We start from the raw sequence: 16,210 nt of genomic DNA on the forward strand, positions 1-16,210 counted from the left end.
TGAGAATCTCATCTTTACGGTGCATTTTAAAGCATACAGATTGGATTAGCGACTCAAAAGTTATTAAACATTTTAGAACGATAGTTATTTTATGCCGCGGGCGGCTGTATCGGTCTTTAAGGGTTAATGCAATTATCTAATCAACCAATCACATACATGGCAGTTGCTTCAATGCATTTAGGGGTGTGGTCCTGGTCAAGACAATCTCCTGAACTCCAAACTGAATGTCAGAATGGGAAAGAAAGGTGATTTAAGCAATTTTGAGCGTGGCATGGTTGTTGGTGCCAGATGGGCCGGTCTGAGTATTTCACAATCTGCTCAGTTACTGGGATTTTCACGCACAACCATTTCTAGGGCTTACAAAGAATGGTGTGAAAAGGGAAAAACATCCAGTATGCGGCAGTCCTGTGGGCGAAAATGCCTTGTTGATGCTAGAGGTCAGAGGAGAATGGGCCGACTGATTCAAGCTGATAGAAGAGCAACTTTGACTGAAATAACCACTCGTTACAACCGAGGTATGCAGCAAAGCATTTGTGAAGCCACAACACGCACAACCTTGAGGCGGATGGGCTACAACAGCAGAACACCCCACCGGGTACCACTCATCTCCACTACAAATAGGAAAAAGAGGCTACAATTTGCACAAGCTCACCAAAATTGGACAGTTGAAGACTGGAAAAATGTTGCCTGGTCTGATGAGTCTCGATTTCTGTTGAGACATTCAGATGGCTTAATGACCACCATGTACCCATCCTCTGATGGCTACTTCCAGCAGGATAATGCACCATGTCACAAAGCTCGAATCATTTCAAATTGGTTTCTTGAACATGACAATGAGTTCACTGTACTAAAATGGCCCCCACAGTCACCAGATCTCAACCCAATAGAGCATCTTTGGGATGTGGTGGAACGGGAGCTTCGTGCCCTGGACGTGCATCCCACAAATCTCCATCAACTGCAAGATGCTATCCTATCAATATGGGCCAACATTTCTAAAGAATGCTTTCAGCACCTTGTTGAATCAATGCCACGTAGAATTAAGGCAGTTCTGAAGGCGAAAGGGGGTCAAACACAGTATTAGTATGGTGTTCCTAATAATCCTTTAGGTGAGTGTATATGTTTTTTCTTCTTCATGGCGCATTTTTTGACTGATGCGACTTGTACTCAAGAGCGACTTATAGTCTGGAAAATACGGTAAGTTATTTATTCTTTCTGTGCGGCCCGGTACCAAATGTCCCACGGACCCCTGCCCTAAGGTACAAAAGCTGAAAAGGTACATCTTTGTACCGTATTTACCTCTAAATGGTACATTATAGTACCTTAAAGGTACATATAGGTAATTTAAGTGTACATATTATTACCTTTTAGATTTTGTACATTAGGATACTGCCCCAGTGACAGCTTTGCACCTTTTTTTCTGAGAGTGTAAACGTTGGTTTGATTTGCCAAATTCAACAGTGATTCAACTTTGATCCATGATGTTGATTGAATGACTGGATCACTTGATAGTAAATAGAATAGTGTAGCCTATCTTAGTATTTATTATATTAAAATCTTCTTTGTCAATATAAACCTTACTAATATCAATTGTATCTTGAAAGGAGCACATGAGCACGAACGTCAGTGTTTCAGAGAGAGGTGCAGAGTCACGCACTTTGCCCTATGCACATGTCTATTGTCGCGTGCTGCTTGCTCAGCCGTTCTCTCTTCTGTTGTCATGCCACAACAAATGGCATTGCTCTTCTACTACTAAATACCCTCTATACACTCTACGCAATCCTTTGGAAACTCTTTACGCTTTGGAAAACTCAATTTCCTTTTTCCGCCCACAAAACTCTAAATTTGACCTCTTTTGTTTTTTTTGGAGTAACAAACTTCATGAGTGAGTTTGAGCATCCGAATGATGAAATGTCTAAAGGACAGGTCTGGTCTCCTGGATTAGGGGCTTGTGAACTGATCATTACGGTCATGACAGCCGTCCAAAGAGTTTGATTGTATCACAGCTGTCAGAAAGGATTGTTTGAAAATAAATTACTGGAGAAAGTCTTCTCTTACTGATTAATCAGTGATGTCTGAGAAAAAATCAGGTAAGCATCCAATCATATTTAATTTTATGATATTATTGTTTTTATGTTTTATTTTATTTATTTTTTGAGCATGAGTTCGGATCAGGGTTTCAGGTTACTTTATTTGGTTAATCTGAAATAAACTAAATCAATTCTTAATGTTTACACTGACAGTGTGACTATGCTGTTGACTTAGCTAACGTTTCATAATCTAATTCATAATATGGTGTAGTTGAAATCATTGTGATATCATGCTTTTCTCCGTGGCATTGTTCTTGCTATGTTGATGCTTATCATTTATTATTTTACCCTGGTCGTTACGGTTATAGGTTTAGTGGCTGGTTTGGATCCAGAGGAAGAGGTGACAGATGTCGTGTGTGGCGAGTCAGATCTCAAAGATGGAGAGTAGGTTCCATAGAAATGCCTGCCATGTTCATGTGCATTATACTTATAATATACATATTTATTTATGAAAGAACATTAAAAAGTCAAATTTTACTTTAATGTATTTGCATATTTATTTACTTGGATTACAACAGGTTGCATCAGGTTGTAAATGTATTTTGTGTCATATGTTTTGTACATATAAAGCTGTTGAAGGACAAGATTTCTGACTGTGTTGTTCTTGTGATCTAGAATGATGGAGGTTGAGGTTGGTGAGCACAATGTTTTGCTGGTGCGCTGTGATGGGATGTACAGTGCCATCAGTAACCAATGCACACATTATGGTGCTCCACTGAGCAAAGGTAGTGCATTACGAATCAGTTTTGTCAATGAAAATCGAGTTTGGTGCAACTGACTTCTGTCTGTATATAAATAACATGTCAGAAGTGAAGCGTTACTACAGTGGGTGTTTCGTGTTCCTCTGCAGGGGTGCTGTCAGGTCACAGGGTCCGCTGTCCTTGGCATGGTTCCTGTTTCAATGTGAAGACCGGTGACTTGGAGGAGTATCCTGGGACTGACTGTCTGCCCTGCCACAAGGCACTGGGACATAGATTCATTCACACATAACTAGAATACAGTTTTGTACTGCTAAACATAAAGATTTTTTTAAATTAATCATTTAAAGCTGCATTCCGTAACTTTTTTGGGTTCAAAATGATCCACAATAAAAAATTTGAGCAAGTACATAACCAGCCAGTGTTCAAAACTATCTGCTTGCCTTAGCTCGATTCAAAACGGTAAGCTTGTAATAATGTTTTTAATTCCAGACAGTGGTACTAGTGGATTTATGCAGGAAATTCGAGCATGTCTTTGTACATAAAGAAGTACACATCTGTACACATAAAGTAATTTGCATGGTTTGACGTGATATGATAAGCGATCGTTAGATTTAATCAGGGCGATTTACTGCAATGCTTTTTTCCCTTAATTGGTCAGAACAAAAGTGGATGTTACTTGTTCAGATTGACATTTTCCGGTTAAAATTCTTATGTCGGTCATACTTCCAAAAGTAGAATCTGTGATTGCGAATGACAGTTTCCACACCGGCGCGGCGACTGACAGCCGCACATTCTCCTCAAAACATTGAATTCATCCGCGCTGTGCCGTGCCGAGGCACAACCCACGTAAAGTTGATAATTCCGCGAATAACTGCAATTGCAGATTTCGAACAGAGATGGCGACAAAGAGGAAAAACTACGGACTGCAGCTTTAAATAATATGTAAATGTATATTTAATGTAATATTTTATATATTGTATATAAATATTAGATTATTTATTATACATTACAAATATTTAATTTAGCTTGTTAATTTAGTGTTTTCATTCACTAATTGCCAAAAGATTATTTATTTTTTTGTAGTGTTTTTGAAAGTCTCTAATGCTCACCAAGGCTGGATTTGAAGCAGTAATATTGTGAAATATTATTACAATTTAAATAACTTTTCTATTTCAATATATTTTAAAATGTAATTTATTACTGTGATGGTAAAGCTGAATTTTCAGCATCATTACTGTCTTCAGTGTCACATGATCCTTCAGAAATTATTCTTATATGCTGATTTGCTGCTCTAGATAATTTCTTCTTATCATATTTTTGATGAATTGATGAAAATTGACAGTAAAGACATTTATAATGTTTCAAAAAACTTTTATCTAATCCTAATGGGATAATAACTAACATTATAATAATGGAGCACCAATAATAATTGATAATTGAGCAGTGAATCATCATATTAGAATGATTTGTATGATTTGTACTGATATATATTACTTTTATAATCAAATAAACTTCTTCTAAAAACATTTTACAAATCCAAACTTTTAAATTTGGATGTCAAATTATTCTAAACTTTTGAGCGTCACTTATAACATTTTTAAATGATTTAATCAGATTTTTTCTTGACAGGTGAAAGTCGAAAACAACAAAGTTTATGTGTCTGTAAAGAAAAGGGTAAAGTACCTTCATATAGACATGTTATCTTCTATATAAAATGAATGAAACCAAAACCAAAATCAGGCCAGTTCTGACAGTAAAATCTCTCTGTGCAGATTCAGGGTCAGCCTAAACGTATAAAATGGATGGGGGCCAGAGACCTAGGGGTGTCGCACACTGTGATGCTCCTAGGAGGAGGTGAGAGGCAAATGTCTGATGCAGATTTCCTTTATTTACTGTGACAGTTTTAATGTTGGTGGATGCTGGTGTGTGTTTGTTGAACACAGGCGCAGCCTCTTTGATGTGTGCTGAGACACTACGGCAAGAAAACTATGGCGGCAGGATTATTATGGCATCTAGAGACGAACTCCTTCCTTATGACAAAACCAGACTCAGCAAGGTAAGGCACAGGATCTTTGAAAACTGATGCTAAAATAGTTTTTGCTGAAAGAAAATGTTAAATGTTAAAATTATCGTAACGCAGGGCACAGCAACACTCAAAAACACAAAAACAAATTGAAATCAAAATAGATTTTTTTTAATGATTTATCCGTGCACATAATTTTTTTCTTAAAAAAATAAAAAAAATAAATGAATGTACCCTCGTAATCTTTAATCAAAATAACGTCCCTCCCTCTTGCAACGGCATCTTTTCTCGTCTCTGATGACGTGTTTACTGGTGCAAATGTTCAGTATTAAATAAGAATATGCTGATTGTTTTTGGAAATCTTTTTCCAGAGATACAGTACATTAAGCAGAAAATGTTTTCAACATTGATAGTAATAAAATAATTGTTTCTTGAGCAGCAAATCAGCATATTATAACGATTTCTGAAGGATCATGTGACACTGAAGACTGATGCAGAAAATTGAGCTTTGCCATCACAGCACATACTATATACAGTGGGGAGAACAAGTATTTGATACACTGCCGATTTTGCAGGTTTTCCTACTTACAAAGCATGTAGAGGTCTGTAATTTTTATCATAGTGTACTTCAACTGTGAGTGACAGAATCTAAAACAAAAATCCAGAAAATCACATTGTATGATTTTTAAATAATTAATTAGCATTTTATTGCATGACATAAGTATTTGATCACCTACCAACCAGTAAGAATTCCGGCTCTCACAGACCTGTTAGTTTTTCTTTAAGAAGCCCTCCTGTTCTCCACTCATTACCTGTATTAAGTGCACCTGTTTGAACTCGTTACCTGTATAAAAGACACCTGTCCACACACTCAATCAAACAGACTCCAACCTCTCCACAATGGCCAAGACCAGAGAGCTGTGTAAGGACATCAGGGATAAAATTGTAGACCTGCACAAGGCTGGGATGGGCTACAGGACAATAGGCAAGCAGCTTGGTGAGAAGGCAACAACTGTTGGTGCAATTATTAGAAAATGGAAGAAGTTCAAGATGACGGTCAATCTCCCTCGGTCTGGGGCACCATGCAAGATCTCACCTCGTGGGGCATCAATGATCATGAGGAAGGTGAGGGATCAGCCCAGAACTACACGGCAGGACCTGGTCAATGACCTGAAGAGAGCTGGGACCACAGTCTCAAAGAAAACCATTAGTAACACACTACGCCGTCATGGATTAAAATCCTGCAGCGCAAGCAAGGTCCCCCTGCTCAAGCCAGCGCATGTCCAGGCCCGTCTGAAGTTTGCCAATGACCATCTGGATGATCCAGAGGAGGAATGGGAGAAGGTCATGTGGTCTGATGAGACAAAAATAGAGCTTTTTGGTCTAAACTCCATTCGGCGTGTTTGGAGGAAGAAGAAGGATGAGTACAACCCCAAGAACACCATCCCAACCGTGAAGCATGGAGGTGGAAACATCATTCTTTGGGGATGCTTTTCTGCAAAGGGGACAGGACTACTGCACCGTATTGAGGGGAGGATGGATGGGGCCATGTATCGCGAGATCTTGGCCAACAACCTCCTTCCCTCAGTAAGAGCATTGAAGATGGGTCGTGGCTGGGTCTTCTAGCATGACAACGACCCGAAACACACAGCCAGGGCAACTAAGGAGTGACTCCGTAAGACGCATCTCAAGGTCCTGGAGTGGCCTAGCCAGTCTCCAGACCTGAACCCAATAGAAAATCTTTGGAGGGAGCTTAAAGTCCGTATTGCCCAGCGATAGCCCCGAAACCTGAAGGATCTGGAGAAGGTCTGTATGGAGGAGTGGGCCAAAATCCCTCCTGCAGTGTGTGCAAACCTGGTCAAGAACTACAGGAAACGTATGATCTCTGTAATTGCAAACAAAGGTTTCTGTACCAAATATTAAGTTCTGCTTTTCTGATGTATCAAATACTTATGTCATGCAATAAAATGCAAATTAATTACTTCATAATAATAATATATATATTATAATATAATAATTAATAATCATGCAATGTGATTTTCTGGATTTTTGTTTTAGATTCCGTCACACACACACAGTTGAAGAGTACCTATGATAAAAATGACAGACTTCTACATGCTTTGTGGGAAGTGGGAAAACCTGCAAAATCGGCAGTGTATCAAATACTTGTTCTCCCCACTGTATATATTTAATTTTTATTTTTTTCATTGTTCTATTTTTAAAGTTTAATCTCGATTTAGGTAATGAATGCTGAGAGCGAAAGTCTCTTAATGAGAAGAATGGATTTTTTCCACAAGTATGATATTGAGGTCTGGCTGAAAAAAGAGGTGAGAGTGAATCTTGTGTTCTTTCTCATTTATACCACAAGAGACATATGATCTCTCAGAGTCGTTCTTTGTGCAGGCTTTATCGATAGATACAAACAAGAAAACAGTGACATTTGATGATGGCTTAATCCAGTGCTATGACCAAATCCTTATTGCAACAGGGTGCAGGTAAGTATCTGGTGATGATTAGTGATACAAAGTATTATTTAACCATCTAGATACAGTATTATTTTCATAATTTACTCAACTTTCATCAACGCAGAACTTACGCACTGCTTGATCTTTGTTTTTCAGAGCAAAAGGCCTAGACTGCCCAGGTGCAGATCTGGAAAACGTGCTGATGCTGGAAACACCGGAGGATGCCAGGTGCATCCATTACACCTGTATGGGCTGCAGGACAGTCGTCGTAGGCACTTCCTTCATTGGTACACACACTCACCACACTCTCCCCAGCACATCTGTAAGGCTAATGTTATCAGGTGACTTATGGATGTATCACAAAGAAGAATCGTCAAAGATAGATAGATAGCCCTGGTGAGCATGATTTAAAAAAAAAAAAGTAAACATCTTGCCTACCTCAAGCTTTTAAATTTGGATGTCAAACAGTGTCATGATTCCAATTCTGTGTCTTGTGTTTTGTAGGACTTTTATGTTGAAGTGTATTCTCAGTTCCCTTTGTTTCTGTGTTCATTCCTGTGTCATGTTGCCATGTTTGTAGTTTTTCCTGTTGATTAGTCTTCCCTAGGTGTGTCTTGTTATATTGTTAAGCTTGTTTGCCCCTGTGTAGATCTACCCTTTGTGTTCAGTTGGTTTTTATCAGTTGTTTTCTTTGCATGTTGATGTGAAGCTGTGGTGGTCCTGGTCTTTGAATGTTGTTCCTGTTCCTGTTCCGGAAATTCAGTGTGAATTATTTTTGTTTGTGTTTGTAAATAAACTGTGCTGCATTTGGATTCTTGCTTCTTCTGAACCGTGACAAGTAGTGTATATAAAATGTAAACATGGGCACTGAAACAAAACATCATAGAAATTTGTGAAATTATTTGTGAACGTCTATTCTTCACACAAAGCTATCATATGGCTATTAATATGGACCACTTTTTGTCACGTAACGTGATGTATATAAACTCGCATGAAAAGGAATACTTCAAGGAGACAGGCTTTAATAACAAATACTCAGGAAACTTAAACCCTGTTTACACGAGAATGCTCGCGGGTGAAAACGTAAAAATATTTGATCAGATGTGCCTTTCGTTTAGACGGTGACAGCGTTTTTGGGGCTTAAAAACGCAAAAAAAAGTGAAACCACCCTCCAGAGTGGACATCTTAAAAATGCTCCACCGTCGCGTTCCCGTCTGAAGGGTAAAAACGCAAGAGTCTGCTAGACAGTGAAGGCACCGATCTGCTTCACATTGCCACCTAGCCGCCTGGAGTGCATACTACATCGAATTTCACACACTTTTGCGTCACCATATACATGCAGATTCCCCCCCCCCCATAAAGGCCCTTGCACACTGAGTCCGAAATTCGCGCCCGAAATTTTCGCACGTTAAAAAATAAATACGACCTCAAGTTGTCAATCACGCTTGTACACTGCCTCCGAAACTTTCGTCCATCAAAAAAAAAATCAAATCAGGTTCTGCGTTTTTCGCATCCGCAGCAAGCTTTTTGAATGGTGTTTTGACAATTCAGAGCCACCGAATCACGAAAGCGAAAAAACGCATGCGATAATTTCAGCCTTAACTCAGGAGAAATACATATATATGTTACCGGCAAAGTGTGAAATCCCGGTATTCTATAGAATGCCTAGGCAATGTATAGAATGCCTGATGGTTTTTGGCAAAAATACATTACCTAATTCTATACATTACCTAGGCATTCTATAGAATACCGGGATTACACACTTTTGCCGGTAACATATACACTGATGCTATCAGTAACAAGAACCGACAAACACTAATGGAGAACTGAAGGCTTCTAAGCATTAACAAACAAAGGGAACTAATAAGTGAATTAACAAGACACAGGTGAATTAAATGACTAATTTAACAGACTGAGGAAAACTAGGTCACAGGGCAGAACTAAAAACACAATAAAGGGGGGAACACAGAACATACATGTTACACTTTTATGGTGGTCGTCTTTCTATGTGTAGAAAAGAGCAGCATGACCATTTTTCAGAACATCTCCTTTGTGTTCCACAGATGAATGAAAGGTCATGTAGGTTTGGAACAACATAACATAAGGGTGATGACAAAACATTATGTGAACTATTTTTTCAACATTGAAAAATATTTGTTTGTGCGGCATTGAAGGCATGGAAGTGGCGGCCTATATGGCAGATATGGCCAGTAGTGTCACAATCATCGGAAGCAGTGAACTCCCTTATCAGAGGACTCTGGGCCCCGAAATAGGGAAGGTCACCATGATGGTATGTGATAAGGGCCAATACAACCATCTCATTATTTCAATATGTGCTTTATCTGCTTTATGATGATCCTCTTATTCTGTTTTGCTTGTTCTTCGAGATGCTGGAAGAGAGAGGGGTGACGTTCTACATGAATGACGCTGTCGCAGAGGTTCAAGGAGAAAATAGGAGGGTGAGGTCAACTTGTTCTAAGTGTCATTTTTCAAAAAACAACATAAGTCCATTCCATTGGAAGTTAATTAACTGAAATAGATAATCAAGAACAATTAACTGGATGATGGCCACTTTTTTTATACTTTATTTTAAGATGTCCTTGTTACAGTGTAATGCTGCCCCCAAACGGAGTGTCTGTAGTCACCAAACTTATTGTAAATAGCCGCTGCCTTATACAAATAAGTACTCCGTAATATTACATTAACAACATGTATTTAACTTACTATACAGTTAGGGTTAGGGTTTAGTTTAGGGTTAGTTGCTTACTTGTAATTATGCTTTATTTACTGTTATTACTATAGTAAGTACATGTAACGGGGACTGTTACTGAATTTTTCATCCAGTTTATTATGACTTGCATGTTTTTCCGCAGATTAAGGCGGTGAAACTGAAGAGCGGTATTAAAATTGAAGCTGATGTGTTAATTGTTGGAATTGGTATGTACAGTCGAACTAAGAACAAAGTGCTACTTCAATTTAAATAACTGCAACAACAATTTTTGTGCTCTCGTCTCCCTATTATCTCAATACAAGGTGTCAATCCCAATTCAGAGTTTTTGAAAGGGAGTCCGATAAATATGGACTCGAAGAACTATGTCATTGTGGATGAGGTGAGTGTTTATGACTCCTTGAGTTTAAACAATGATCTTACACTTCCAAACTCTTCAATTGTATCCCGGTCTGTCTAGTACATGAGGACCAACATAACAGACGTCTACGGCGCAGGAGATCTGACCTGCTTTCCTCTCAAAATGGCAAAAGGCCAGAAAGTGAGCATCGGCCACTGGCAGATAGCGCAGGCACATGGTAATCAAACATTTTTAGATGTGTACATCTGGTCATTTTGCCAACTTTTCGAAGTACATTAGCATAAAGACACAGTAAAGCTAACAGACGTGAACTAAAAGACTTAAATAGTGATGCACTGGCCAAAACGTGAATTTTTGGTTTATGCTCCACAAAGCACTGAAAATTTGTGCTTCTGCAGAATATTTTGGTTCACTGATGGAAATTCATTGAATGAAATTGTTCAAAGATGCGTTTTACTGTGTCAGCGTAAATGGATAAGCTATAACAGGAAAATAACTTTACTACGACCTGTGAACACGACACCCTAAACACTGTACCAACAATTACTCAAATTTAAAGGTCTCTAAGCGATGTCACACGTTTTTTAAGCCGAAACATTTTTCGTCACATCCAGCAAACATCTCCTCACTATCCGCTAGCTGCCTGTCCCCTGAACACACTGGAAAAAAACGAGGTCTCTGTAGACAGCCCAGGCTCCACACACGGCAAGAAAAGCAAACTGGCCCAGCCTGGACCACGAAACATAACAAACAGTGTTCCAGCCAAAAACCGACAAGAATGATTTGGGGGTGCGTACACATGAAAGGGGTGTGTGGAGTGGAGGAGAGAGAAGCATGAAGAGGGAAGTTAGCTAGAGGAGAGATGTACTAGAAATGACAACGACTTACGTTAGAATTATATTCTCTTGAATTTTGAAGGAGAAGGAATGCGCAAAGTCCCGAATTTACATCGGAAAAGCACGGACATAGATATCCATATAAAGGCTAGATGTCTTAAGGCGGAGTCACTTCCGGCATCACCGGCGGCCATCTTACCACAGGGAAGCTGTGAATTAAGTTGAGTGATCAGCACGCACACAAATCCTCTTATCTCGCTGAAATCTTGACGGATTTACAAACGGTTTGGTTTCTTACAAACGTTATTAAAGTGGCTATAATTCTTTCATATGGAAGTCCATTGTTATAATTATTCATATGTATGCAGTATCATAACTACATCTCTGACGTTTATAACAAACCAAACCGTTTGAAAATCGGTAGAAAATTGAGCAAGTTATGGTTATTTAAAAGTACATGCACCATGTTAGGAGTGAGCGAGCACCCTGTGGTAAGATGGCCGCCGTGTGCGGACGTCGACCTCCATTGGCCAGCAGCGCGCACGAGACATCTAGCCTTTATTATATGATATCTATGAGCACGGAAGGTAGGGGGAGGGGACGGGATGAGGAGGAGGGAGGGTCGAGCTAGCCTCCGTTTTGTTTGACAATACTTCGAATGTCAACAAGAAGTGACGTCACCCAACATCGCTTAGAGCACCTTTAAGTTCCAACACTTCATTACCAGTTTTGGTTTTTAGCTGAATGAAAACTTTGATTTTGGTTTCAGTAAAAAATCATTTTGTTGCATCACTACAGGTAGTCTTTAATTACAAGCATGAAAAGAAACGTTGCTTTGATACAATTATAACATTTTCCTTATTAGGAAGGATCGCAGCCTTGAGCATGTTGCACAGGGAGGTGGAGCTAAACTCAGTGCCATTCTATTGGACCGTCCTGTTTGGGAGAACCATTCGTTACGCGGGTACAGCCTATTACTTACATGCCCGACGTGCTTTAAGGATTGTAAAATATGAGTATTTGTACGTAATTATGTTCTTATTCTTCATTATGCACAGGGTATGGGGAGGGATACACTGAGTTGGTGCTGAAAGGGAAATTTGAGAACATGAAGTTTTTGGCACTTTACCTCAAGTAAGAAGCTTGTAAGAAGTCTTTATACCCGTTTTCTCTTTCAAGTGTGAAGTATTGGCTTTGTACTTTTATATACAGGCATGGTGAGGTGGTGGCTGCAGCAGGATTGAATGTTGAACCGGCTGTCTCTGTGGTGGCAGAAAGGTTGGCAGAAGGAAGAGTGATTACAAAGGCGGAAGCAGAGTGAGTGAGAACTCAAATTCAGTGATGTTAAAAGTGCACTAAATCATTTATTCATCATTCATTTTATTCATCATTCTAAACTGATACAGTCTTAGCTGGTTAGCATTAACCTAGTTAACCCCTGCTGGGTTCCACTGTTTTTTTTTGGCATGCAGCAAATAATGTTAATATTTCATTATAGTTTAGTTTACCCACTATAGTATTCATAGATGAGGCAAAACATTATGAGCACCTGAACAATGGCTGCATCCGAAATCGCATTCTTTATAGTTGGCGAAAAACAGTATGTAGAGTAGTATGTCTGAATAGTAGGCGTAAAGTACCCGGATGACCTACTACTTCCGCATCTAATAGATACTTTACTATCCCCTGAGGCCACAGAAGAGGATTTGTGAATGGCAGTAAATTGATGCAACTGACACTGGTTGGTCACATGACAAAGACAACATGACGGATGTCTCAGAACATTCTCAGAACTTTGGCGTTCTCAGAACGTTCAGACAAGGTTCTCTCAAAGTTCTGAATAAATATTATTCCAGTAATGTTAATAGAACCTTCATTCAGAGTTATATTGTCTTAAATAATGTTCTCAAAATGTTAGCACAAAAACATATTTTATACAGTTTATTTTCTGAAACATTTTTGTTGGATATTCGTCTAGCATTTTTTAAATGTTACCACTTGGTTCATTAGAACTTGTTTCAAAAGTAACATTCCCAAAATGTTTGCAAAATGATAAAATGGAATATTTCCATTTTGAAAAATGAAATTATTATTATTATTATTATTTTAAACTGGACGTTTTGAACTTAATTAATTATAATCTAATGGGAACCTTAGCAAAACGTTTTTAGAACATATTTTTGTTAGCTGGGTACACACATTCATACGACAACAGTCGCAAAGTAATTACTTATTCAAAAGAAGTACCTTATCAGAGAGTATGCGATTTCGGACACAGACGGTGAGAAGAAAAAAAGCTGGTCATGTGATCTCAAAATGGCTGCCACCATGATGGAGGTACCACCCTTGTGGAGATTAAAAGAGTTACTTTTTTACAATTTTTGAAACATTTAGTGAACGATTAATTTCTTCAGATATAAAAAACATTTATGTCGAAAAAATGCTTGGTCAGAGCTCTGATGTATTGTTAATGTTTTTACCTGAGGTTTTCTTTTTATTATAGGTCAGATGACCTTAGCTGGCTGAAGCTGCCGCCCATGTGACCACTGACAAACAGTTTGAACTCCGAATGATCAGAATTCAGCCATTCCACAGTCCATCCCATCCAATCATGCCTTTACTCAGAAGATGTTTTTGTAACATTTATTAAGGCCAGTACATTACAGTATGTCTCTTAAAGAGCTCTCTACACAGTTCACAGAGAGTTTGCCATTTGAACATGGATATTCAGAGAGGAGACCCACTACCCAAGTGCAACTAAGAGAAGAAGAGAAGCTTTTATTCTGTTCTTGCTGCAGTTCCAAAGACAGAGTTTGCCGGTTAGCTCAGGTATACTGAATATGAACACAATGCTTCAATCGTATATTTATTCTAATCATTATTATTTATTAAGATAACATTTAGGAATGAGCTTATGAAAGATTTTTTTTTCGTATCTGGTTTGTATAGTATTTACTCAGTGTTCAAATGGAAAAGTAGATGAATTAATCAATTCTTAAGTACAGTCACTCTGGCATACTGTGTGCTTGATGGATCTAGGTGGCGTAGTTGGTCATCAAGCTGTGAAATGGAGCATGGGTAGTGGAAAAACAGACAATCACTGAGCGCACATCCAATCATAGCGCTTAGCAGGATTAGATGAACACAGAGCGATGGATGCTGAATGTGATGGTGGTCACAAAAGCGATGTTACAAAAGGGCAAATTACAAAAGAAATGCTGAGCTGCTCTCTTATATCGCCTCTTATTCTCTGTCTCTTCTGCCACGCAACCCAGTTTTTTGCTTCCAAATCCTCATAATTCACTTCTGTTCTTATCAGGAAGAATTTGTGCAGAGATATATGGGTCATATACGACAGTCCAAATCTGGAGGTGAAATGTGGGCCATGAAATAGGGCTTAGAACTTAAGCTGTCGCAGAGAATTGAAAAGATCCCTTTATCAAGTACACTAGATGGTAAAAATCTAACATTTTCCATTAACAATTGGTTAGTTAGGTGAACTGCCTATAGTTTTTATACACACACAGACAGAGCAGTTATCCACAAAATGCACAAAAGAAAGGAGAAGAAGCTTTGCTATACTTGACATTTTGTCATTCTGTACAGACTGATATTGCTGATAAGCACAATATCACTTTTATTTTTATGACTTCCATGTTGGTCCGGTTTTTCTATCAGGAAGCATGTTGCAGTTCTAATGCATTTTTAAAATAATGCATATAAAGGAGCCCTTTAACCCTCTAGGCCTCTTCGGTCAGAAAAGGACGAAAAATGTTTTTTTTTTGTTTTTTTTTTGCTTCATCGGAACGGGATTACACTTGGTGACTTTTGCCGCATGTAAATACACGAAACTAATTGGAAATACGCAAACTCAGAGAATCTTTTGGTGGAACAAACTACAAATCAGCCACTATGCAGATAAAAAGCATAGCAATGAAGAAATATCGCTATCCATTACTTATTTTGTTAGTTTTTTTTAAGTATTAAATACTGAATAACAAAAATGCTTTCCATGTGTTCCCTTTCTAACAAAAATGTTAATGATTGATTGTAATCATAATGCAAAACCTGACACTTATCTAACAAAAAATATCTAAACCTTGACTAAATGTTGTCTTTTAGAATGTCTAAATATATATCTAAATGCAAAACCTAATAAAATTAAGAAATTATCTCTAAAAAAAACAACCTTTCTTTATATTTATAGGGAGCTAAACAGGTGTTTTTTAATTTTTAACGCATCCAGATGGTACTAATCGTTTTTTTTAAAGCATCATTTTAATGTGAAATATTGCATTTATTGAAAAATAATAAAACATTATATATATATATATATATATATTAGTGCTGCACGATTAATCATATCGCAATCGCGATGTCAAGCCTACGCGATTATATGACGCAAAATGCTGCGATTTTATATTAAATAAACAAATTAGCGCTGTTAACGCAATTAACGCAGCATATGTTAATTTTTGTCATCCTTTGGCTAGTGTTACATGATCCCGCTCTTATTCATGCAAATGCTTTTAAACCATTCATGCGAACAAAAAAGAACGCGCTGCCTGTGAATGTCCTGACAAGACTCGCGCTAATATCGTGCGTGGGCACAAAACAGCATGCCAGAATACAGTTCTCTTTCGAGCTTGAACTAACAATAACACACACAATTATGCCAAAATGTCTTTTTGTCGAGTATCTTCATAACATAAGAGTAGTCTTATGATGAACGTGAAGAGTTGTGACTCGTGAGAGAATGAGGCGCGTGTGAGATCCGCGTCTCTGACAGCAGCGACTGGTCTTAAAGGGACAGTACACAGTAGCCACTAATTATATCTGTCGCTAAAGTTAATCAAAGAACAAAGGGAACAGAGAAAAACACTCACTGCTCTTGACTAAATAACTTTTTTCTTTAGGCAGATTATCACTAATCTGTGTGTGCATTTATTTTCCTTGAGAACCAAGCAAGTTGACTCATGAAACCATTTGTTTATTATATCGCAATCGCA

At 38.3% G+C, this 16,210-nt stretch overlaps 1 protein-coding gene across 1 annotated transcript; it reads left to right on the top strand.

The window, feature by feature from the left end:
• Positions 1 to 1,825: 1,825 nt before the first annotated feature.
• Positions 1,826 to 16,199, top strand: aifm5 (apoptosis inducing factor mitochondria associated 5). Its single transcript, XM_084387471.1, has 19 exons — positions 1,826 to 2,087; positions 2,396 to 2,471; positions 2,703 to 2,812; positions 2,938 to 3,047; positions 4,418 to 4,462; positions 4,561 to 4,642; positions 4,732 to 4,844; positions 7,052 to 7,138; positions 7,215 to 7,306; positions 7,433 to 7,563; positions 9,451 to 9,566; positions 9,664 to 9,735; positions 10,150 to 10,213; positions 10,310 to 10,386; positions 10,465 to 10,582; positions 12,067 to 12,165; positions 12,260 to 12,335; positions 12,414 to 12,518; positions 13,705 to 16,199. The coding sequence occupies exons 1-19, from the start codon at positions 2,069 to 2,071 to the stop codon at positions 13,742 to 13,744; spliced, it is 1,632 nt and encodes a 543-aa protein (XP_084243597.1). The 5' UTR covers positions 1,826 to 2,068; the 3' UTR covers positions 13,745 to 16,199.
• The last annotated feature ends 11 nt before the right edge of the window (positions 16,200 to 16,210 follow it).

This window comes from Rutilus rutilus (genome assembly GCF_951802725.1).
Source record: "Rutilus rutilus genome assembly, chromosome: 18".
Classification (NCBI taxonomy): Eukaryota; Metazoa; Chordata; class Actinopteri; order Cypriniformes; family Leuciscidae; genus Rutilus; species Rutilus rutilus.